At 51.6% G+C, this 24,105-nt stretch overlaps 1 protein-coding gene across 6 annotated transcripts in view; it reads left to right on the forward strand.

Moving 5' to 3' along the window:
• Positions 1-24,105, forward strand: part of DLGAP4 (DLG associated protein 4) — an 87,061-nt gene that overhangs the window by 40,143 nt on the left and 22,813 nt on the right. For 3 of the 6 annotated variants that reach the window (XM_068987429.1, XM_068987430.1, XM_068987432.1), the window contains 3 exons: positions 14,336-14,697; positions 17,161-17,249; positions 17,796-18,208. In XM_068987429.1, coding sequence (XP_068843530.1) covers positions 14,336-14,697; positions 17,161-17,249; positions 17,796-18,208 — 864 coding nt within the window. Of the gene's footprint in view, positions 1-13,684; positions 13,800-14,335; positions 14,698-16,825; positions 16,906-17,160; positions 17,250-17,795; positions 18,209-24,105 lie in introns of those variants that run through there. The other 3 variants (XM_068987434.1, XM_068987431.1, XM_068987433.1) reach the window with 3 other exon arrangements.

Below are 24,105 nucleotides of genomic sequence, written 5' to 3' on the forward strand. Positions count from 1 at the left end.
GGCTAACACACACACACAGGCAGTTGTAATGATGGTTCCTCACCTGCCAAGCCCTTTCCCATCTGTGGGAAGATGAATCTTGTGGCAGTCCTAGGGCAGTGAACAGGGCGAGCCCGTATCCTTCCCTTCTTACCAGTGGGAGCCTTAGTCATAACCATGAGTCAGTGCAGAATGGTGCTCACACTCAGGGCCTCCCGACCTACAGGCTTCCCTCAACTCAGCAGCAAGTGTGGGGGGAGGTGAGAGCCAGGATAGCTAGTTCCGGCCGCCCTCATATTCTCAGGAGGGGGTTTCCCGTCTCAGGTAGGGGCTCTGTGCTGCCAGACTGTCCAGAGGAAGTCCAGGTCCAGCCCTGGCCGTGCTGTCTTAGAGGTGGTCCTTCCTTATTTCCTTTGTAGCTTGGCCATCTGAACGTTCTCCTGCCCCTCCTCTGATTGTTAGAACCAATTCTCTGGACGCCAAAAAAGAATTGAACAGTGAATGTCATACACACCAAAAAGATGTATGATGTCACATCGAGAACTGAGTGTGAAGTAGGAAGCGAAGAAAGAGCAAACATCTTAGGCCTGGGAGGCATCTTAGAGGCCACACATGTGGGAGCATGAGTCCCTCCCTGCATCCACTGTGCCTGGGTCCAGCCTAGCTGACCACCTCCTAAGCAGCTTTGCCCCTTAGAAACGCCTCCTTAGGATGAGGCAACATCTCTTCCCCTTGGACCCCCACCTTCGTGCCCCCCTTTGGTTGCACTGTGATGACCGGGACCATGTGTGTATGTGACAGTCTCCTAGGTATTTGAAGACTTCCCGGCTCCTACTCCCGTCCCTCAAAGCCCCCCACCCCTCGTGTGCACTGGGCATGGCTCGTGGTGCACACGTGTCACGCCCATCTGTGGCAGATCTGTGACACACGCCACTCGTCAGTTGCAGGAACTCTTGTTCCCTGGTGGCTCGAGCTTCCCTGGTGGCTCAGATGGTAAAGCATCTGCATGCAATGCAGGAGACCCGGGTTCAGTCCCTGGGTCGGGAAGAGCCCCTGCAGTAGGAAATAGCAACCCACTCCACTCTTCTTGCCTGGAGAACTCCGTGGACAGAGGAGCCGGGTGGTCTACAGTCCACGGGGTGGTAAAGAGTCGGACACGGCTGAACAACGAATACTTTTTCTCTCTGTTCAGTCAGTCCCAGGCTTTCTGCTGCAGTACTCCACGTGGCTGCACCCAGTCGGTGGAGCTTTACTTCATTGTGAGTTTCCTGAGGTCGAGGACTACTCATCCTGGGTCCTTGGGGCCCACCCAGGGGCCAGCGTGCGGCCTCACTTGTCATAACAGGAGGATGGATTAGAAACTTCTCCCCAGTGCAAATTGTCCCCTTCTCGTCAGGCTCCAATTTGGCAACACCCCTGTCCACAGTCACCAACAGTCCCCACTGCTTTACCCAGGAGCCCCCTGGGGTTGCGCCCTCCCTGGTCCTGCACCTTCCTCTGGTGATATAGCCTCAGACCGTGTCTGTGATCCGCCGGAGTCACTAAGGCATTTTCCCACGTGTCTGCTGCTTTGTGTAATTGTCTAACTTGGGATCCTGAACGGAGGACCTTAATATAAGCTCTGAGGGCCAGGCCCTCTCCCTTCCTGTGTCCCTGTCCCCAGGCCTGGCACCACAGAAGGTGGCCGGCCTGGGCTGACCTGAGCTGAACTCACGGTTTTCCCCATTCACTGCCGCACCGTTCATCTCATCTCGTCTCTCAGCTGCCCAGGGTTCTTGGCTCCAAATTCTGTCACCCGATAGGCCACCTGTCACTCCAGGCACAGTGAATGAGCCTGTTAACACCGTCTTTCTATTCTGGGATTCGCTTGGTCATTCAGAATGATGAAAGAGGCCAGCAATCGAGGTGCACAGGGCCTGGCAGTGTCTGGCTTTGCACACTGGACGCAGGGTCCTGTGACAGCTTGTCAAAAGCCAGGCTTTTTGTGACCCGTTACCAGGGTTTGACGTCAGCCCTCCCGAAGTGAGGATGGTTTTAGAGGCTCTTTCTTTTAACTGGCACTTCCCAGGCTGGGCTCCTGGGACCTTACAGTTTTGGAAAGGCCGCATCGAGGTTCACATGCTAGAGCTGGCATTTGACAAGTCAGATAGTATTTGAAAAGCCAAATCTTGGATCCTCCACCCCCTACTCTTCCGCCAGGCCAGGCAGGGGCTGTCCACGCCAAGTTTTTGCATTGGGCTGGAGCCATAGTGGCCCTGTAACGGGCCATCTTCTACCTGTCAGCACCTCCTTACTAGAATTTATAGCTTTAATGTACGAGAGAAATCATGATTCAGTAACTGCTGGCATCTCTTTAAAGCTTGGACTCCCAGGGGTGGTGGTAATAAGGTGTCCTGTGGGGTAGGGCAGGGGCCTCAGCAGAGCTTCTGGCAGAGCCAACTTTGCAGGCAGGTCTCCGGGGAGAAATAAAAGGATTCTTGCAGGAGATTCCAGCACAGAACGGGTGGTGAGGGGTGAATGTTGCCTGACAGGTTGCTGACTGGATACAGTCTCGGTAATGGTAGAAATGTTGTTTTGAGAAACAGCATGCTGGTTAGGGGCTGGAGGAGGTGGGGCTCGGCCACAGTTGGGTGCCTCCCTGAATGTCTGGAGCCGGTGGTCTGCAGGGTGGGGGGCGGGGGGCATGGGGAACACACACACTCAGAGCCCCAGGAGAGGTGGTTGCTGTGGTACCTGCTCTTCAGGGAGCGCGTCTGCCTTTCTGACCCTCAGTTTCCTCATTTGTACTATGAAAAGGTTGAATTAGTCTGGTGGAGCTCAAAATACCAGATGGGGAAATGGTATTTCCCCCCCACATGGAGGGGAAAAGGAAAATGGAGCGCCTCCGAGGGCCCTGGGTGGGAGTCAGCCAGCCTCCCCAGGCCCTCTTGGGGGTCCCTGGAATCTGGCTTGAGAATCACTGGCATTACTATCTCCTCAGACCCTGGAATTTGAGAGTTTCACATCCTCGTTCCAGTCACAGTACCCCATCAACCAGCTATGTGACCTGGGACAAGTGGCCTCATTCTGGTCTCTGCTTTGAGGCTGTAGTGAGATTTAGCCAAGCTGGGAAAGTCCTGAGTGACTGGGAAACCCATATCAGGGGTTCTGGTGTTTTCTGGTGAAGGGTCAGAGTGTCCAGGACTGCACATCCAGGGGAGAAGGGCGCTGGGTGGCCGTAATCACAGAGCAGGGCACCTTTTTCGTCCATACGCTGGGGCTCTGGTCCAGGAGCACCAGACCTCTGTCGCCATGGGCAGCAGAGCCAGAGGCACCGCCAGCTAACCCACTCAGAGGATATCGCCAGACCCTGCGTGAGGACCGAGACTAGGGTCCTGACTGGGGAACTGGCCTGGCCAAGATCTCGCAGGCCTGGCTGAGTGGCACCTGCCTCCACCCCTGGGCAGGGTGGTGAAGCAGCAGCTACGAGTGCCGGCTCTGGAATCAGAACGCCGGAGCTCAGATCCTGGCCGCCTGACCTGGGGCTGCTCGCTCCTCTCTGAGCCTCACTGTCTTCCTCTTTGAAGTGGGAACGATAGGCCTGGTGAGGACTTGATGATCTGATACAGTTACATCTTTTCATGCTAGGCCAGTTCACGGCCAGCCCTCCGTCTGGGGAGATGCCCTGGAGCTTATGAGTCATCTGGCAGCTCGCTGTCCTCAGAGAACCGGCTGACCTGAACTGTGGGTCTGTCTGGAGGGCATTGCTTAACCCCATCCTCCAGCCCCTCCAGCCTGAACGTGTCAGGACAGAACCACCTCAGACCTTGAGCCCAACGGGGATGTGAGCGGGGCTTTCTGAGGAGCAGCTGTTTCTGGAGGGCACCAAGGCTGTTGCCCCAGCAACCGAGCAGGTCCCTCCCAGGCAGCTGCTCCAGGGCCTTGAAGGGGGGGGGGGTGGCCATTTGTGTTCCTGGTGGGGCTCTCCTGTCCCCCGTCCCCTGTGCCCTGGTGCCATGGGCCCGCAACCAGACCTGGCCTGCCACCAGAAGGGGTTTCTCTGCTTTTGCCCAGCAGACCTGACATAGCGCCAGAGGGGCCTCCTGCTTCTATTTCAAAGTTCCCAAGGGTCTCCTGCCTTTGCAGGAGGTTCTTGGGGACTGGCTTCCTGGGGTGTAGGGGAGAGGAGCTGGGGTTCCGGAAAGAGCGAGGAGGTCTGAGGGCAGCAGCTCCAGCAGTCACAGCCTCTGTGCCCCGGGCCATGTTAGCAGGCGGGCGTGTGCCAGCACAGTAGTTTTTTTTTTTTTTTTAAACTTTGGATTAACTAACTCCGTTTGTTAATCTTGAGGTTTTATTTATTTATTTTTAAGTCCAGATATTTCTGGCTTCACTCACCCAGGTCTCCACCTGACAGCCAGGGGCCAGAGGCATTAGAGGCCTGGTGTCCCATAGACATTTAAACTTCTGACACCCAATCAAAGGCCAACCCACTTAGCTGGGAAAACTAAGGGATTAGACCCTGTGCAGAGTATACCGCCCACCATGGTCTCACAGAGCAGACTTTTCTACGCAGCCACTCTTTTCTCCTTTTTAATAATTTTTATTTACTTACGGCTGTGTTGGGTCTTTGCTGCTTCGAGGGCTTTTCTTTGGTTGTGGTGAGTGGGGGCTACTCTTCATTGCGGTGCATGGGCTTCTCATCACGGGGCCTTCTCTTGTTACAGGGCGCAGGCTCTAGGCCCTTGGGCTTCAGTAGTTGAAGCACATGGGCTCAGTAGTGGCAGTTCCCAGGCTCTAGAGTACAGGCTGAGTTGTAGTCGCGGTACACAGGCCTAGTTGCTCCGAGGCACGTGGGATCTTCCCAGACCAGGGATCGATCCCAAGTCTCTTGCACTGGCAGGCAGATTCTTTACCACTGAGTCACCAGGGAAGCCCCACAGCCACTCTAGAAAGCTAAATGCCTGTTCTCCCATCTATGAAACATCAGTGATGATTATCTCCCCTCCCAGGCCTGTGGAATAAAGTAGTACCTGGCCCAGTACTCACTCGGTCATGATCCTTTTAAATCTGTACATAAGATAGGCCTTGCCTGGAAGACATTGCTTGAAGCATGGCTTCATTGCTAGACTTCACACAGAATTGCTCCAAGCTTTACCTCCCACCAGACTGTACTCGTATAGTGTGTGTGTGTGTGTGTGTGTGTGTGTTGGGGGCTGACCTAAAGGGATCTTTTCTCTTTTTTTGTTTTTTATTTATTTTTTTTAAACTTTTAATTTTGTATTGGGATATAGTTTTGGGGAATACAATTTATATTGGGATATTGTATTGGGAATACAATTTATATTGTATTGATTAACAATGTTTTGATAGTTTCAGGTGAACAGTGAAGGGACTCGGCCATACATACACGTGTATCCATTCTCCCCCAAACTCCCCTCCCATCCAGCCTGCCACATAACATGAGCAGAGTTCCATGTGCTATAGAGTAGGTCCTTGTTGGTTATCTGTTTTAAATATAGCAGTGTGTACATGTCTATCCCAAACTCCCCAACTATCCCTTCCCTCTGTCTCTACCCCTTGGCAACCCTAAGTTCATTCTCTAAGTTTGTGAGTCTGTTTCTGTTTTGTAAATAAGTTCATTTTTGTCATTTTCTTTTTAGATTCTGCCTATAAGGGATATCATGCAATATCTCTCCTTCTTTGTCTGAATGACTCACTTCAGTCACTGTGAGAATCTCTAGGTCTATCTATGTTGCTGCAAATGACATTATTTCATTCTTTTTAATGGCTGAAATATCCCATTGTATGTATGCACCACGTCTTCCTGATCCATTCCTCCATCAGTGGACATGTAGGTTGCTTCAGTGTCTTGGCTGTTGCAAACAGTGCTCCGGTGAACTCTGAGGTGCACGTATCCTTTCAGGGCATGGTTTTCTCCAGACGTATGCCCAAGAGTGGTATTACAGGGTCATATGGTAGCTCTTATTTTTAGTATTTTAAGGGACCATCATATTATTATCCATAGTGTCTGTACCAGTTCACAAGGAGTTTTTCAGAGTATTTGCCCTGGGCATTAGATTCTAGCTCCAAGTCAGGAATAAATCATTCTTCCCTGAGCCTCAGTCTATCCAGCTGTCAAACGGGTTTGTTCAATCATTCAATAAATATTTACTGAGCCCAGCCCTGTATTGGGCTTGGTCCTGGGAAAGCATCTTAATTCTATAAAATATTCAGGGTCAATCTGTAAAGTGTCTGCCTACAATGTGGGAGACCCGGGTTCAATCCCTGGGTCAGGAAGATCCCCTGGAGAAGGAAATGGCAATCCACTCCAGGATCCTTGCCTGGAGAATCCCACGGACAGAGGAGCCTGGCAGGCTACAGTCATGGGCTCACAAAGAGTCAGACACAGCTGAGTGACTAACACACACACAGTCTCAGGAAGCTATGCTAGATACCCAGGATGTGTATCTGGTCGGGGAGAGGGACAGAAGACAAGGGAACCAGTAGGTTGATCAGTGCCTGATAAAACCAACAAGGTCCTCAGAGCAAGAATAGCAGCTGTAGACAAGGGTGGTCAGGGAGGACCCATCAAGGATATGACCCCTGAGCCAAGACCTGAGTGGGCAGCAGCGATGAGAGCAGGTTAAGAAGGAGGAGGTGTGCAGAGATGGGGGTGGGAGCATCACAGACAGGAGCAGCAGGTTCAAAGGCCCTGAGGTGAGCACGCACTTGCCGTGTTTGCAGAACAGCAGCGTGACTGGAACGGAGTGAGCAAGGGGGACGTGCAGGAACTGAGCGTGAAGAAGGGGCAGTGCCTGTTGCAGGCCAAAGTAGGCAACGTTATGGAACGGGGAGCCTTTGCAGAACTTGAGAAAAGGGAGGCAGTAATCTAGTTTGTATTTTTTTATTTATTTATTTTTTTAGTTTGTACTTTTAAATAACTCCTCGGGTTACTGTCTGGAGAGTGGTTCTGGGTGAGTTGGGCCACTGACAAAGCAGGGAGGCAGGAGGGTAGGAAGTGGCAGCTTGGACCGGGATGATGGGATGGAGAAAAACCTGGCTCTGTGATATGTGCGTTTGTGGGGGAGGCTGAGGAAGAGGGGGTGGGACTCCCCAGGCTCCTGGAGTGTGTCACTGAGTGCAGGGGGTCCCCTCTCCAGGAGAACAAGGCTGATGTGAGGGAGGGAGGCGCAGGTTCATCTGGACACTCTGGACTTGAGATGGCCTGGCGCCTGACACAGGGCTGCCTCGTGTGCCAGGCCGTGGAGATAGGAGGCGATAACGCACTTCCAGCTGCAGTCATGTCTGCGTGCTGTGGAATCCTCCGACTGCAGGCCCATTCAGAGGGACTGTGAGAGATTCTCTGGGCAAGAAGGTCGCACTGTTCCTGTTGTCTAGACAGCCCCAGGAAATCAAGGACCCTCTCTCGGGCCCCCTGGCTCCATTTCACCAGCTGAATTACCTGAATTCCACTTCGCCAAGCCAGGCCCTGCTCGAATCTGTCTGCCCACGCTTTGAGCTCTTCTGCCCTACTCCTCTGCTCAGAGTACCCCTCCACCTAAAAACCCCGCCTTTGCTTTCCTTCAGTGACTCTGGTCCATCCTGCCAGACCCAGTCAACCTTAATGTCTTCCAGCTGTCCTCCAGAAAGTGATCAGTCCTTCCTTCATCCAGAAACCATGGTGACTGGAATTGCAGGGGCCACCCCAGGATTACAAGGCATCTTCATATCTGCCAGCTCTTTGGATCCCATTTAGAGCACTTGGGATGTCACACCCCATTTCCTGGGTGAAGCAGTTGACTTGCTCAAGGCTGTTGCCTCCATGTGACCCTCATGGAGTTGGTGCCATAGCCGGGGCATGGGGGAGCGGTCAGACTTAAGGCAGCCTGGGTTCAAGCCCTGGCCCCAATACTGCCTGGCTGGAAGGTGAGCTTGGCCGAGCCTCCGCACTTCTCTGAGCCCCACCTGGAAAACGGGGCAACGACAGACCTACCTCACATACCTGTTCTGAGGATTTGTTTGGCCAAAGTCCAGTCCATGCTTATTATTCACAGTGCTTAACACACATAATGTCTCACAGACACTGAATTAGCGATCCTGAGCCATTGTTCCAAAGGGAAATGCAGAGTCCTTGCATGTTCACCAGCTGCCAGCAGAAAACACCGAGGCTTCTGTTAAAGACACCTATTTAGTATATTGTTGATGTGTCAGTGTGGAATTCAGCCAATAACACCGTAACTCACGCCTAAACGAAGCTTGTCTGACACAGACGTTTTCTCCATAAGGCACGTCACAGCCTTCCTGCACTTAACAACGCGGGACTGCACTTCAGCACTGTCCTTCGGGCCATTTCAAACTAAGAAATCACCACCAGCAACAAAAACACACAAACGTGAAAGCGCAGCATTAAGTAGACTAGGAAAAGGAGGCGTGTTTACAGTATGAGCTGAAACAGAAAGACGGGGTCGCCCTGTTCAGTGTCAGCTGGGAACCTGCGTGTCGGGCTCTGCCAGTGGCCACAAAAGCCCCACGAGTGTTGATTTAAAGGTTACAGATGAGTCTTAGCGTGTAGGCAAACTTGTGTTACAGACTTGTTAATAATGAGGGCCGGGTATAGGTGGAGCACTCGCTCAGTGAGGTCTGCGGTTAGTGTTGGAACCGACACCAACAGGAGTGTGTCCTGAGCGCGTCCCCTTTGGACAGGGCTGGGACTCCCTGAGCTTTGTGGCTTTGTCTTCCCCAGAGTGTCACCTTGGTAACCTCTTGGCTCCTGTGGACTTCGGGGTAGGAGGCCAGTGTAGGTTCTGGAGGCCCTGAGGCCACCCCCCACTCCCCTCCCCCAACTGAAGGGTTTGTTCCAATTCCACTGGGTGGGTGGTGGCACCACTGAAAAGTTTCAAAGCAGAGGTGTGATTGGATTCCTTAAGTGGCCCATTGATCAGCATGAAAGAGGGACAGGAAAGGTAAGACAAGAAGACGAGGGGCCAGGGAGCAGCAGTGTGGGGTGTCTGGGGGGCTGGCTCTCAATCAAGAGAGAAGGGAAGGATGGGGAGGCAGTTAGGAAGCACCTGGCTGTGTGCACTCGCTCCCCAGGAGGATGTTGGGGGGAGAAGTGCCGCCAGTCCCTCTTGCTGGTGTTTGAAATTAAAGTTTGATGTTCTTTTAAGGAGCAGTGAGGGAGGTGGTTCCAGGCTGGCACAGGGAGGCAGGAGCAGGGGGCATGTGGGCCGTCAACAGGAAAGTGGATCTCAGAGGCCAGTCTGTTCCTGGGATTTTCTCCCAGCATCCTCTGCTTTGGGGAGGGAGACAGGGAATAAAGAGGAATTGGAGGCCTAGGGGGTGGGGAGCCTTGACTTCTGTTTTTACCATAGCAAGTGAGCCGCCCAGTTTAGCTGCGTGTTGACCCGTTGCATGAGACAAAGAGGGATCTTACAGGTTCTCAGTCAGCCCTTCCTTCAACAAGCCCTCCCTGGAGCCTGGCAGAGCCAGCAAGGGAGGTCAGCTTTGAGGTCAGCTCCATTTGCACGGGGTCTCGGGTAGGTCCACTGGCTCTTCTGCAGAGCTTGTGGCCATGGCTCCCACACTGTTGAGGCTGCTTCCTGCTCGGTTCCTGGGCACCAGCAGACCTGAGGGCTGGGCTGGGCCTCCAAAGCATTTGCACGGGGGCTAGCATCTGGAGGTTGCTAGGGAACCGCAGCCACGCCTCTGAGCACCTGAACTCTGATTGGCCATCTTCTGTATCCTGACATTAAAAAAGACAAACAACGTGCAGAAGCAAATGTATTCCAAGCTGAGAGTTTGCTGGGTAAAATCTTGGTGCAGAAGGCAGAAATGAGACAAAGGGGGCTCCTTCTCAGAAGAAGCGAGTGCTTGTGCACAGTAGGGTGGGGAGACTGGGCTGGATGTCTGGGGCCTGGGGCCAGGCAGCCTCGCACAACTGGCTTCTGTCTGATCCTGGGTGTGAGGGACCGGCTGGGCCAAGGTGAAGGCAGGGAGGCACATGGTCCCCAGGGCTCAGCAGTGCAGTGCGCAGACAGTGCTAGGGCTCAGCAGACACTTCTCTCAGAATCTTTAAAAATACACACAGGAACCAGCTGGAGGAGCCGGTCACCATGGAGTGATCCCCAAGCTCCCCAGGGCAGGTCTGGAAGCTTTCCAGAGTGAATGGACGCAGAGTTGGCCCCGCTCACCGCGCTGGTGTCGAGTGTGGCACACAGGGCAGGGAGGGCCGCAGTCGCATCCTGGCCAGCGCCAACACCCTGGGTCTCAGGGCATTTGCTTCCTCTAAAGTTCATTGGCAAATGATGGTTGTGCACCCTCTGGACTGGGGCCCGGTTGCCGACACACATGGGACACACACTCAGTTGGAGGCTTGGCCATGGGCCTGAGCGCTCCAGAGGAGAGGGTCAGACTCTGCCTGGGCCAGAAAGGGCTGGGGGTGGAGGGCTGGGCCGGAGGGCAGGAAACACGGAGGATGTGCAGAGGGGTTTTGCCTGAGATGATGCATGTGCAAGAGGGCTTCGGTGCATGAAGAGTGTGGCATGTTTGGGAAAGGATGGGAGGGCTCTCTGAAGCTCGAAGGGGCATGCTGAGGGGGTGGGAGGGCAGAAGGTAAGGCTGTCGGTGTGGGAAGGTGGGACCAAGAAGAAAAGGCTCCAAAGTTGGGACGGGACTAGAACCTCGGGTTCTAAAGTGCTGGAAGCCTTCACTATGGCTAAATCCTGATTTTCGGCACTGGAGGGTTTTTGTAGTGGTGAGGTTGTTTTTCTTATTTAGCAAATACTTATTGAGAGCTTTCTGTGCTTGAGACGTCACCATGGGCCTGGGATACGACCTTCTGTGCCAAGACAGACAGAGTCCCCCATCCACGTCAGGCCTGTAACCACTGGCAAGTAAATGCTGAGATGAGCAGATGACAAACATGGCAGGTGCTCTGATGGAGATCCTGAGAGACGCAAGATTAGGGAGCAGTCAGGGGAGGCCTCTGGGAGGAAGTGACCCCTGAGACGTGAGGAGCTGAGAGAAGCCTTCCGGCAGAAGGGACAGCATGTGTAAAAGCCCTGAGGTGGGAGGAAGTGCAGGAGTTAAGAACACAGACTGGCTGCATCTGGATGCTGCAAGGGGCTGCAGAGGTGTCGGCCTGTATTTCTGGGCATTTCATGCCTGTGAAATGAGAGCTGTACTGTAGAGTCACGCCCCATCCTCCTGCCCTGGCTCGGGGTGGTGGGGAGCGTACAGTGCTCACAGATGAGTGATGCCTCCCACCCACAGAGGCCCCAAGGCCTCAAAATCCACTCCGTTAGTCACACCACTTATCACCTGTGCCCCCGGAGACAGAGAGAATCCAAGATAAGTTCACTTCTCTTTCATCACATCTGGCTATCTGGCCTGGCCTCCCTAGTTCACTTTCTCTCTCTCTCTAATGAGTGGGTGCATCAGCAGGACTCTGGCATACACACCCTGAGAGAGAAACTGGAGGGTTAGCCCTCTGTACAGGCCTTTGACTATGGAGGGTCCCATTGTATCCTGGGTGGGGCGGGTCCCTGCACAGAGTGACTCGTTCAAGCCAGTGTCAGCCTACAACACAGGTTGGGGACAAGGACCCTGATTGCGATCACAGGGCCTCAGCTAGGCTTAGAGCCCAATTCTGGGTCCTCACACTCACTGCCACCCCCTTTAGGGAGATGTTCTTAGGGAGGTGTCCCCCTTTAAGCATTTTGAGCAGATTGAGGCTTCTTCCTTCTGATGTGGGGAAGAAAACTCCACTGAACCTTCCTTGGGACATTCAGGCCAACCAAACAAATGAATCATGAAATCCCTGGTGAGTCTGGGCTCTGCGGGTTGTGGGCTTCAACGGACTGCTCTACGTGTCAGCTCTTGAGGGAGACTACCCCGGGCCTGGTCAGAGAACCAGTCCAGTCTCCCACAGGGGTTGGGGAGTGGTAAACTTTTGGCTCACCCCTAGGTGTGTCTCCCTCAGAACGAGAAAGCAGTCAGCCATGCTGGCCCTGGGCTGTCTGACCTCAGTGATGTAGCAGGTGTGTGTGTCTGAGGGGCTCCCGGAGCAGGGCTGGGGAATTTTGAACGGAGAAGGGGCTGAGTGCTCCCAGAGCACTGGGTCACCTAGACTGGCGGGCACGAGGCGAGGCTCCGGGGCTTTTCCGTGGTGGCCTCTGGTGGTGAGGCACTCGAGTCACAGCTGTCGCTCTGCTGAGGGGGGCCCCTGGCTTTCCCAGTCCCCAGGACGGGCCTGGCCTAGTACACGTATCTGTCAGGTGAACAGGCGGACTGTCTAAACTACATTTTTTATTTTTGTTGCTGTTGGTCACTCAGTCGTGTCTGACTATGTCCACACGGGCTGCAGCACACCAGGCTTCCCCGTCCTCCACCGTCTCCTGGAGCTTGCTCAAACTCATGTCCATCGAGTCGGTGATGCCATCCAGCCATCTCATCCTCTGCCGTCCCCTTCTCCTCCTGCCTTCACTCTTTCCTGGCATCAGGGTCTTTTCCAGTGAGTGGGCTTTTTCTTTTTAGGCAGTGGTAATTTGCATACACTTGCAGGAAATAATACAGCAGGATCCTGGTACCCGCTACCCCGTTTCCTTCAGTGATGACATCTTGCAGAACTGCAGGCTGCTGTCATAGCCGGAATACTGACACAGATGCAGCCCAGCAGTCTTACTCAGGTTTCGCCGTCTTCACTTGTATCACCTGTGGTGCATTTAATCCACTGTGCTTTCATCACAAGTGCCGGTGCCTGTACCCACCAGCATGGTCAAGATACACAGCTCCCATCAATTCGCACATACTGGGGTCTTCCCTGTCACCCTTTTATAACCAAGTCCTCCAGCCTCTTCATCACTCCGCCAGTCTCCGCACAAACTGCTAATCTGTTCCCATCTCTATAATTAGGTCGTTTCAGTAATGTTTTATAAATAGAATCACGTGATCTGTAACTCTTGAGATAGCTTTTTCACGAGGTATAATTCACTTGAGATTCATCCAAGTGGTTGCTTACATCATTGTTCCTTTCTTTTGGTTGCTGAGTGGTCTCCCATGGTCTGGGTGCACCGCAGTTGCTCACCCATTGAAGGACGTCCGGGTTGTTTCCAGTTTAGGCCTATATCACGTGAAGTTGCCATGAACATGCACGCCTAAGTTTTTTGTGAACATGTTATCATTTCTATGGGCTAAATGCCCAAGAGTGTGGTTATTGGGTTGTGTGATATTTGCATGTTTCATTTTAAAAGAAACTGCCAGATCGTTTTCCAGGGTGGTCGTATCATCTTACATTCCCATCAGCCGTGTACGAGTGATTCCATTTTTCCACATCCTCACCAGCATTCGGTGGTGTCCCCGTTTCTTATTTTGGTCATTCTGGTGTTTCCGCATTCTGGTGATGTCTCATGGGGCAGATGAATGGGCTCTCCTGTGCCTTGTCCATGGCCCCGGTGGCTCTGAGCCTCGTTTCGAGGGTTCCCACTGGGCCGGCACCATCACCTTGATTGACAGCCCCTTGAAGGCCAGGCTTAAAGCCCCTCCTCTGGCTCCTGCTCCCTGTGGGCCTCACCTCGGTAGAGGCTGTTTCCGTCCTCCCTGGGGAATGGGCAGTTGGAGTTAAGATGAGAAAAGCCACTGGATGCGACCCCACCCCTCAGAGGAAGTAGCTTCTGCTAGTTGACCAGCATCTCCTGTTTCAGACCGAGAGTCGAGCCAGCCCTGGGCCAGGATCGGAACGGGACTCTGAGACCCTACCTCCCACCCAGGGCAGGTCTTAGTTCCCTGAGTCTTGCTGGACACAGTCTGACTGGGTGCGATGGAGTCTTGGGGGAGGCAGACTGGTGTGTGGGGTTTTCACGTAATGAGGTGGGAGTGGTGGGGTGGGAATGGCACCCTGTGGGGAAGGATAACTGAGCCCTGAAGGCTGCCTTGGTCTTTGACCAGACAGGGAGGGGGGCCTCCGGCAGAGGAGCAGGGTGGAGGGAAAGTGGAGTAGGAGGGAAAGACCGAGAAGGGGAGTGGCAGGTCTCTGCGCTTGAGGACAGGCAAGGTTAACCATTCTTTAACTGTCCTGACCACACCTCTGCTGTCACTGCGGGTGCCCCAGCTGGATAATCCCTTGTGTGGGACTAAGAGGGGGAGGGTCTGTTGGTCCCTCTGGGCATCCCCCACTAGACTTGACCTTGGCGCAGCATGAGGATGGGCAGGGCTCAGGTCTGTCTGTCTTGGTCATGGCTGTGTCTGACCCCCATTCTCCTCCAGAAATCCTCACCGAGGCCAGAGCTAGGGTCGGGTCAGGTGGGGCCTCAGCCCTGAAAGGGACTCCAGAGGGCTGGCGGCTTCAGCCTTCCCCTGCCCTCCTCTCGCCCATCTGCAGGTTCATCATGCCTAGTGGCTTATAAGAAGACCCCGCCACCGGTCCCTCCACGCACCACGTCAAAGCCGTTCATCTCCGTCACAGTCCAGAGCAGCACCGAGTCTGCCCAGGACACCTATCTGGACAGCCAGGACCACAAGAGCGAAGTGACGAGCCAGTCTGGCCTGAGCAACTCCTCGGACAGCCTGGACAGCAGTACCCGCCCGCCCAGCGTGACACGGGGCGGCGTCACCCCAGCCCCCGAGGCCCCCGAGCCACCCCCAAAACATGCAGCTCTGAAGAGCGAACAAGGGACGCTGACCAGCTCCGAATCCCACCCCGAGGCCGTCCCCAAAAGGAAACTGTCATCTATAGGAATACAAGTAGGGGCCCCTTTCGCACTCTGTCCTCGGCCTGCACCGCGCACCTGCCTGCGTGTAATTACATCTGGCGGAGGCCCACTAGGTCTCCTGGGTCACGGTGGTTTGTCTGTTTTGGGGCGTCGGCCCCAAGTGTCCAAACCAAATTCCACCCATAAGCCATGCCTTCCTCGAGGTCGCCCGAACGTGGTGTGGGCCATGCAGCTGTGGGCGCGTGTCCCTGCTCCAACAATGGGTTGTCCCGGTGAATGTAGTTACACTCAGCCAGCCATCTCCTGTCCACTGTTTGCCTGTCCTCTGTCTGTCTGTTCACTCCACCCTTTGCCCTGCCAGCCGACGTGTGAGAGACAGGACTGGCCCGACAGTTCTCTGATCCAAGGTCAGCTCAGGTGCGGAGGCTGCAGCCCTGCCTGGTGGTGGGAGCAGCGTGGAGCGTAGACGCCAAGGGCCGGGGGGACCAGGACCCAGGGCCCTGGAGCCTTGGGGGTTGCTCCAGGGGGACTTTGCCCAGAGCCTTCTCGGGCCTTGGGGACAGGTAGGTTGCTCAAGGTGCCAGGCCCACAACAGATTGAGAAGTGGGACATCGGTCCTGACGCCTCCCTCCATAAGAAACGATCCAGGCAGATAATTCCCTGGGACCAAGGGGCCAAAGCCAGGAGACGCCTCCGGAAGCCAGGCTCTCAGTGCACTCGTGACCGCAGCGCGTAGCAGGGCCGGTGTGCTAGCTTTCCCCCCACCGCGGTGCCTCCTGCATGACCTCATAGCAGTACTTGAGCTGAGCGGGGAAAACCTGGGCCCCGCCTGGCAACTTTCAAGAGCTGTTCTACATCCTTAATTAAGTAAAGCACACTCCAGGTGGGGAGTGGGGAGGGCAGCTACAGTGGGCTGAGAGCTTGGGGAAGGCAGAGCCCCTCCTAACCCAAATGCCGATCAAGGACATCCAGGTGGCGTGCATGGTGGCTTAGATCAGACAGGATCTCCGTTTCCCCGGCCACCCCTGGCCAAGTGCACGACAAAGCATTAGAATTATAGAAGGAACATGGGACTCTAAGGAGGGCTGAATGGACCAGAGATGGCTCACTGGCCAGTTGCTTGCACTTGCTTCTTGGGGAGGCAGAGTTTAGGCAGCTCTGGGCTACAGTTTTCGCCATGGATACAAGAAGAAAGTTGGCCGGGAGACTGTGTTTTCTGGTCTCCTTCATGAGTTCAGCCCCTGGCCTATACTCTGGAGGGATTCTGAGGGGTACAGAAAATCGCTTAGTCTTGGTTGGGCAGCCCCACCCTCTCCTTGGCCAAACCAGATGATCTCATCTTTACAGAAGACCTGAGAGACAGAGTCACCCTGATTCTTTCACTCAGGGGTTCACACGGGGCTGTGAACTCTGGCTCTCGGGCCCACCCAGGCTTCTCCCTGTCGGATCACCCCACTCCCATCCAAGCTCTCCAAGCAGTTCTTGGGAGCCGGTGATGCCTCGTCCCCTGAACTAGCTATAGCTGAAGGAGACATGCAGTTACACCCTCCATGGTGGGGAGGTGCCTGGCGCTCAGCCCCGCCCCAGGAAGCCTCTCTGGCCTCTGTGAAGCCAGGAGACCAGAGCTTCCAATTTCCAGTGACAGTCCCAACAACCCTCGTCCTATCCCTTAGTGCCTCAAACTGCTCAAACCTGGGTTCTCCCTCATTCATGAGCAGTGATGGAGAGGCTGGCCTGGCTACTCTGTGGCCACGTACCTCTGTCCCAGGAATGAAAGGTAGGCCCAGGGCATCCCTCGTATAGAGAAAGTGCCGGCCTTGCACGTGGCCCTGGTCCTACTGCTGCCCCGGCCCACCTGGTGCTGAAGGTAACCTCAGCCGAGTGTGATCGAGGCCCAGGGATGGCGTCCCGTAGGGCCCAGGGACTGGGTCGGCTGTGGCCTTGGTGACAGCTTTCAAAACCAGAACTGCTGCCCAAGGTTTGCCCCTCGTATGGCGCCCCCAGCCTGCCCTTCAGCTGCAGGGTTGGGGGAGTGACCTCTGCCTCGAGACAGCCCGGCTTCAACTACACCAGATAACGGCTGTGGCTTTGTGTGTGTGTGTTTTCTTTCTCTTTCGTTGTCCTTTTTTTTTTTTTTCTTCTCTCTGATGCGTGTAAAGGAGAGGACTAGAAGGAACGGTTCCCACCTCTCGGAGGACAACGGACCCAAAGCGATCGATGTGATGGCACCCTCCTCAGAGTAGGGAAAGGCGGTCCTCTCCACCCCATCCCACCTCCCGCCCGCCTGCCCGCCCGCCTCCGCGCGAATGAGCAGTGCCCGGCTTCACCTGGTCCGGCCTCGGGCCCACGTGCAGTGTCCGCATGCCTCGTGTGCGTCTGTCCGCTCGTCCGTTTGCGTCGTCCCACTAATGTGAATTTCAGCAGCAAGTGTGGTGTTTGTTTTTTTATTTTTGTCTTTGTCCCCGTGCCGTGGCTGTCGTTGTCCTTCAATAAGGTTGACTGCATTCAGCCAGTGCCAAACGAGGAGCCCAGTCCCGCTACCAAATTCCAGTCCATCGGGGTTCAGGTAGAGGACGACTGGCGGTAAGTGGCACCGAGGTGGTGGCTGCCTCTCCCCTCTCCTCTCCCTCCCTCCGCTCTCACCTCTCCCGCGCCTCCTCCTCCTGCTCTCCCTAACCCACTTCTCCTTGCTGGATTTCTAAGAACCAAGCTGGGTTGGGGGTGCGGGCGGTGGTCCAGGCGTGGGAGGCTGGGCGGGCAGGGCGGCCGGTGTGCTGATGAGCAAGGGTGAGCACTTGCTCTTTGAGAGGAATCAGCCACGGGGACTGAGGCCGGGCGGAGTCATGGCCCAGCACCCCCAGTGTTGGTGGGCTTCCTGGCCCCGCTGCAGTAAACAGGCAACCTTATGACCTTGTCCGTGTGTGCGTGTGCGGGCAGGGCGGGGGCTGAGCTGAGAATGAGACGGGGCTGTGGGACCCGCTTCAGGCGCATGGTGAGCAGACGATGCATCCGTTTCTCTGTCTCCCGTGTGTCCGGGTCGGGGTGGCCTCTGGTCTCCGACCCTCTTGGTGACTCACCCTTTCCTGTCCCCACCCCTCCTCCATGCCGTTCCCTCCCCATCCCCCACAGAAGCAGTGCCCCCTCTCACAGCATGTCCTCCCGACGGGACACCGACTCAGATACCCAGGATGCCAATGACTCGAGCTGTAAGTCCTCTGAGAAGAGCCTCCCAGACTGCACCCCGCACCCCAGCTCCATCAGCATCGATGCCGGCCCCCGGCAGGCCCCCAAGATTGCCCAGATCAAGCGCAACCTCTCCTATGGAGACAACAGCGACCCTGCCTTGGAGGCATCCTCGCTGCCCCCGCCTGACCCCTGGCTGGAGACCTCCTCCAGCTCCCCGGCAGAGCCCGCGCAGCCTGGGGCCTGCCGCCGGGACGGCTACTGGTTCCTGAAGCTGCTCCAGGCAGAAACAGAGCGGCTGGAGGGCTGGTGCTGCCAGATGGACAAGGAGACCAAAGAGAACAACCTCTCTGAAGAAGGTGGGTACTGCGAGGCCGGCGTGCTGGGGCGGGTGGTAGGGGTGCCAGCCCCAAGTCTCCAGGGCTCGGCAGGGGGAGTCTCTTTAAGTTCTCTTCTTGGCTCAGTTGTGAACCCACCTCTTATTTTCATTCTTGCTTTTCTTCCTTCTATCCACCTACATAACCAGCCTTTTTCCAGAAAGAATTTATGTCAGCAGCTGATAGTTGCACAGGCTATGGGATCAGCCACCCCCGGGGTTGAATCCCAGCTCTTTCCTTACTAGGGAAGTGATCTGGGCAGGTTTCTTGAACCTGTTTCCTTACCTGTAATGTGGAGATAGTCCTACCCTCTGATGTAGTGGTGCTTGTTCAAGGTCTGATGAAGTACCAAGCACAGAAACTTGGCACCATAATTACACCTTCAGCAGTTCCTTATTGAGCACCTACTGTGTGCCAAGCATCAAGCATCTACCTGTGGGCTCAGCAGGGTGTGAGGAGCTGTGAATGGGTGAGACAGAGATCATCTACTTCCCCACTTGGTTTCTGTCTATACCATACCTGTTTCCAAAAATTCCCCTGAGAATATGGAGGGAGCCTGCAGTCACAGGTGGTTGATACAGGGGAGGGGAGCTCTGGCCCCCAGTTTGCTCCCCTCCACAGACCAGGCAGGAGGGACAGGTCCTCAGAATGTCCAGAAGGGATGGAGCATCCCACTGAGCCCTGGTGGGCAGGGCCTGAGGAAGACACCCCTTGAAGATGCAAAGTCCCTGTTTCCACTGTTTCTAGGCCAGTTCCCAGCTCTGATGTCACAGCAGGGAACTGTTGTGAGGTATATGCCTAATAACTTCTTACAGTACTAGCATTTACAAAATCAGAGCAGTGGCATGGATCCTGAACTGCTTCTGATAGAAACCATCCAGCCCTCTGGCCTTCTTCCTCAGCCTTCCCCACCTTCAGCTCTCAACTGCTCTGTCTTCTGGTATCTACCTTCAATATTTCTTTCATTCTTTTTTTTTTTAATGGGAATGCCTTTCATTTCCTCTCATTAGTCATCATCATGTATTGAAATCTGCTATAATAGTTCATATTTAGCTCTGTCACTTCCACTTCCTGTGCCCCACCCTCCATATATTACATCAGTTTAGGGTTAAAAAAACAACCAATATTTCTGTTTACTGTGAGCATGGAAATGATATTCACTGCAGAGCCTTGTAGTATGATTTCATTGTCTCATACATTTTATTTTCCCTAAAATAAATGGTTGCCTCCTCTTCTGTATGCTTTGTTTTCTAAGCTCTTATTTGTAATTTTTTTCACATGCCCCACAAGATCTGCCAGCCCACCATTGACAGTGTTTCCCAGGTGTGCAGACGTATCAGATCATCTCATGATCTCCTGTTTTTCCGAGTGCCCTCTGTCCCCAGCTCTGGTCTGGCCAAGTTGCTCTCTAGGCCTGCTACCTAGCTGCTGTCCGGAGGCTTCCCTTTTCTTCACCTGGGACTGCCCTTAGCTACTTTCCTGCTTTTTGGACCATGTGGTCTTCTGCTTTCCTGGGTTTAGTCCTTAACTTTACTGGAGCACACCTTCAGTTGGAGATAAATTTTTGGAAACCACCATATCTTTTTTCAGACCTCATATAGTTTGGCTGAGTATAAAGCTGAAAATAATAAATACCAATTATTTTTATATAACTGTAGATATATATATATATAATATTAAATAAAATTGAAAATAACTTTCCCTTAGAACCTTAAAGAGGCTGTATTATACTTAGCTTCCATTACTTGTGCTTTAAAAAAAAAAAAAGGTGTGGACTTCCCTGGTGGTTCAGATGATAAAGAATCTGACTGCAATGCAGAAGATGTGGGTTCAGCCCCAGGGTCGGGAAGATCCCCTGGAAAAGCAAATGGCAACCCCCTCTAGTTTTCTTGCCTGGAGAATTCCATGGACAGAGGAGCCTGGTGGGCTCCGGTCCATGGGGTCACAAAACAGCTGGACACGACTGAGCAACTAAGACTTTCACTTATGCCTAAAAGTTTGAAGCCGGTCCAGTTCTTAGTCCTTGGAAGCTGTTAGAGTCTTCACTTCACTTCTTTTGTGAAGGTTCTAGATGATGTGTCCTGGAATGGGTCTTTGTGCCAGTAGTTAATAGGCCACTTGTATGTGGAGACCTTTTCTTTCTGAGAAATAGTCTTGCATTAATTTTTAAAAAACAATTCCCTCACTTCTACTTGTTCTGCTTTCTCTCTCTGAAACTGCTGTCACTCAGATGCTGGGTTTGCTGAGCTGATCCTGTCTCACATCTTTTTTGTCTCTTATCTTTTTATTGTCTGTCTTTCTGGAAGACTTTTTCTTTTTTTTTCCACGCTATAACAGCTTTATTGAGATATAATTCGCATGCCATAAAATTTACCCGTTTTCAGTGTTACCATTAGTACAGTCAGTACACTCATAATGATGTGCAACCATCACTACTGTCTGAATTCTGAACATCTTCATCACTCCAAAAAGAAACCCCATGACTATAAGCAGTTACTCCTCATCGCCTCTGCCCCACTGTCTCTTAGCAACCACTAATTCTGTCTGTGGATTTGCATATTCTGGACATTTATGCAAATTGAGTCATACAGTATGATCATATGACAGGACTTTTGTGTCTCACTTTTGCCTTTTCATGCCACACGTTTTGCAGGCTCATTCATGTTGTCGTGTGTATCAAGTTTTCATTCCTTATCATGGAATAACATTCCATTCTATGGATATACTACATTTTATTTAAACATTTGTCTGTTGATGGACGTTTGAATTGTTTCCACTTTTAGGCTAGTGTGAATAATGCTGCTATGCACATTTGTGTACAAGTTTGTGTATGTAACCAGAAGTGGAATTGCTGGGTCACATGGTTATTTTGTGTCTAACTTTTGGAGGAACCTGCTGAACTTCCATAGTGACTGCTCCGTTTATAACATTCCCACTAGCAGCACACAAGGGTTCTAATTTCTCCACCTCCTCATGAACTCTTGTAATCACTGCTCTTTTTGATTACAGCCATCACCGTGGTAAAGTAGTACCTTGTTGTGACTTTGATTTGTGTTTCCATGGTGGCTAATAAAGTGTATAGCATTTTTGCATATGCTACTTGTGTATCTTTTACTGGAGAAATCTATTGAAATTTGGAGGTTTTCCTGACTTCACTCTGTCCATCAAATGTTTATTAGAGCCATCCGTATAACAGCACTTTGTTACTCTGTTCCTTTTTAATAACATTTTTTCCTTGTTACGTGGATAGAGTATCTTCTACCTTTCTAAGACCTACATATATATTTATTTAAGTTTTCACGGGTCTCTGTGTTGTCTCTTTGCTTTAGATCCTTCTTTCTATGTATCTTTTTCGGTTGGAATCTTTCTTGGAATGTCCAGTAATCTTTGGTTGTTTATTCATATTAAAAGTGAGCAACTAACCCAGGAGTAGGAAGGGATGGAGTATAACATTGCTAATTTTATTGTTAGCCTAATAGTCCCTCTTGTGTTTTAATCTTATGATTTAATTTAAAATAGAACTTCAGAATTTCCTGACCGTCCAGTGGTTAGGACTCAGCACTTTCGCTGCTGTGTCCCAAGTTCAGTCCCTGGTTGGCGAACTAAGAATCCCTCAAGCCATGTGGCATGGCCAAAAAATAAAATAAAACTTAATTTTAGAGTTAGCAAAAGCAAATTATATAAAAACAGCAAAAAAGTCATGGTAATATACTAGTGTGTTAGTAATATACAGTAATAATATCAAAGACAAAATAATTATTTAACCATCAGGATAAAAACTCTCTAATAGCAGGATAAAACTCATAATAGCAGATAAAACTATTATGAATAATGCTGCTGTGGACATTCATGTACAAGATTTTGTTTGACTACCTGTGTTCGTCTTTTGAGTATATACCTGTGCATGGAATTGCTGGATCATGTGGTAATTCTTTAATTTTTTTCATTTTGTTACTATGAAATATATATAAAACCTGCCATTTTAGCCACTTTTAAGTTTGTAATGCAATGGCATTACTTATATTCACAGTGTTGTATATCACCAACATCTATTTCCAAAACTTTTTTATCACCTCAAATTGAGATTCTGTACCCATTAAGCAATAATTCCCCATTCCCCTCTCCACCCAGCCCCTGGTAACCTCTAATCTGCCTTCTGTCTCTATGAATTTCCCTATTCTAGATCTTTCATGTAAGTAGAATGATAGTGTTTGTCCTTCTGTGTCTGGCATGTTTTCAAGGTTCATCCATGATGTAGCATATCAGAACTTCATTCCTTTTTATAGCTGAATAGTATATTCCACTGTATTTAAATACTGATACCACATTTGTTTGGTCCATGCATCTGTTGATAAACATTTGGGTTTTTTCACCTTTTAGCTACTATGAATAACGCTGCAGTGAACACTGGATATAAGAATCTGTTTCATTCCAATTTTCAGTTCTTTCGAGTTTAAACCCAGAAGTGGAATTGCTGGGTCACATGGTAAATCTCTGTCCGGCTTTTCGAGGAATCGCCAAACTGGTTTCCATAGCAGTTGCACCACTTTACATTCCCACCAGCAATGCATAAGGGTTCCAGTTTCACTATAGCTTTGCTAACACTTGTTATTCCATCTTTAAAAAAAAAAAATTATAGCCATCCTCGTAGGTATAAAGTAGTGTCTTGTTATTTTGATTTGCATTTCCCTAGTGACTGATACTAAGCATCTTTTCATGTTCTTATTGGTCATTTGTGAATCTTTGGAGAAATATCTATATTCAAATAGTCTCTTTAATAGGGCTGTTTGTCTTTTTGTGGTTGAATTTAGGAGTTCTTTACATATTCTGGATAATAGGCCCTTGTCAGATACATGATTTATAAATATTTTCTTCCATTTTGTAGGTTGTCTTTTCATTTTCTTCATAGTATCCTTTGATGTGCAAAAGTTTTTAATTCCGATAAAATCCAATTTATCTATTTTTCTTCTATTGCTGTGCTTCTGTTTTTTTAAAATTATGACTATATATTAATTTAATAAAAATTAAAATTAGGACAGGGACTTCCTTGGTGGTCCAGTGGTTAAGAATCCACCTTCCAATGCAGGGGACTCAAGTTTGATCCCTGGTCTGGGAACTAAGATCCCACATGCCACAGGGCAGCTAAGCCCACGCCCTGCAATCAGAGAGGCCCAGAAGCTGCAGTGACCACCCGGCGCAACCAGAACAAAGACCAGGACGGAAAACACTGAGGCAGGGAGAGGCAACCAGCAGGTCTGTGGGCAGGGCCTTCTGAGAGCTAGGCTTGCAGACACCTCAGAATATTGGTTTCAAATAACACACGGTAAAAATCATGTCAAGATAACAAAGGAAGCCAGGTACATTAAGATATAGTTACTAAAATAGTAAATAAGCCTGTGATGTGATAATATATGTACTTCTTTGTTAAGGCATTAAATAATACAGTCTTGCAGTCTGTCTACTAAATTTTAAAGTAATGATGACAGTAAGCGTTATTTCGAGATCGCTGTAACCACTGTAATGCGACATGAAATTCTCTTTGATTTCTGTTGGTGACAGTGTGGCAGGTGCTCCTGACACTAAACCAGCGTATTTGTTGCCTATCTGAGTTTAAGGGCGTCCTGTTCTAGCGTGACTGGGTGGCAAACTGGTCCTTTCCTTAGAAGATCTTGAAATGTCAGTATCTTTTCCCTGTAACCCTTCAGAATCTTCTTCGGAAAAGAACCCTCTAGTTTCTCCCGGGGGCCTGTGTCTGGTTGCTGGCATCCCAGATGCTAGGCAGCAGGAGGGCGCTCACAGACCATCATTCATTCCACGCTGCCCTCCACTGACCCTGCCTGGTGGCCTAGGGTTGGAGCACCTAGAGCAGCACTTATAGT

The sequence above is a fragment of the Capricornis sumatraensis genome, chromosome 15 (genome assembly GCF_032405125.1).
Source record: "Capricornis sumatraensis isolate serow.1 chromosome 15, serow.2, whole genome shotgun sequence".
Lineage (NCBI taxonomy): Eukaryota > Metazoa > Chordata > Mammalia > Artiodactyla > Bovidae > Capricornis > Capricornis sumatraensis.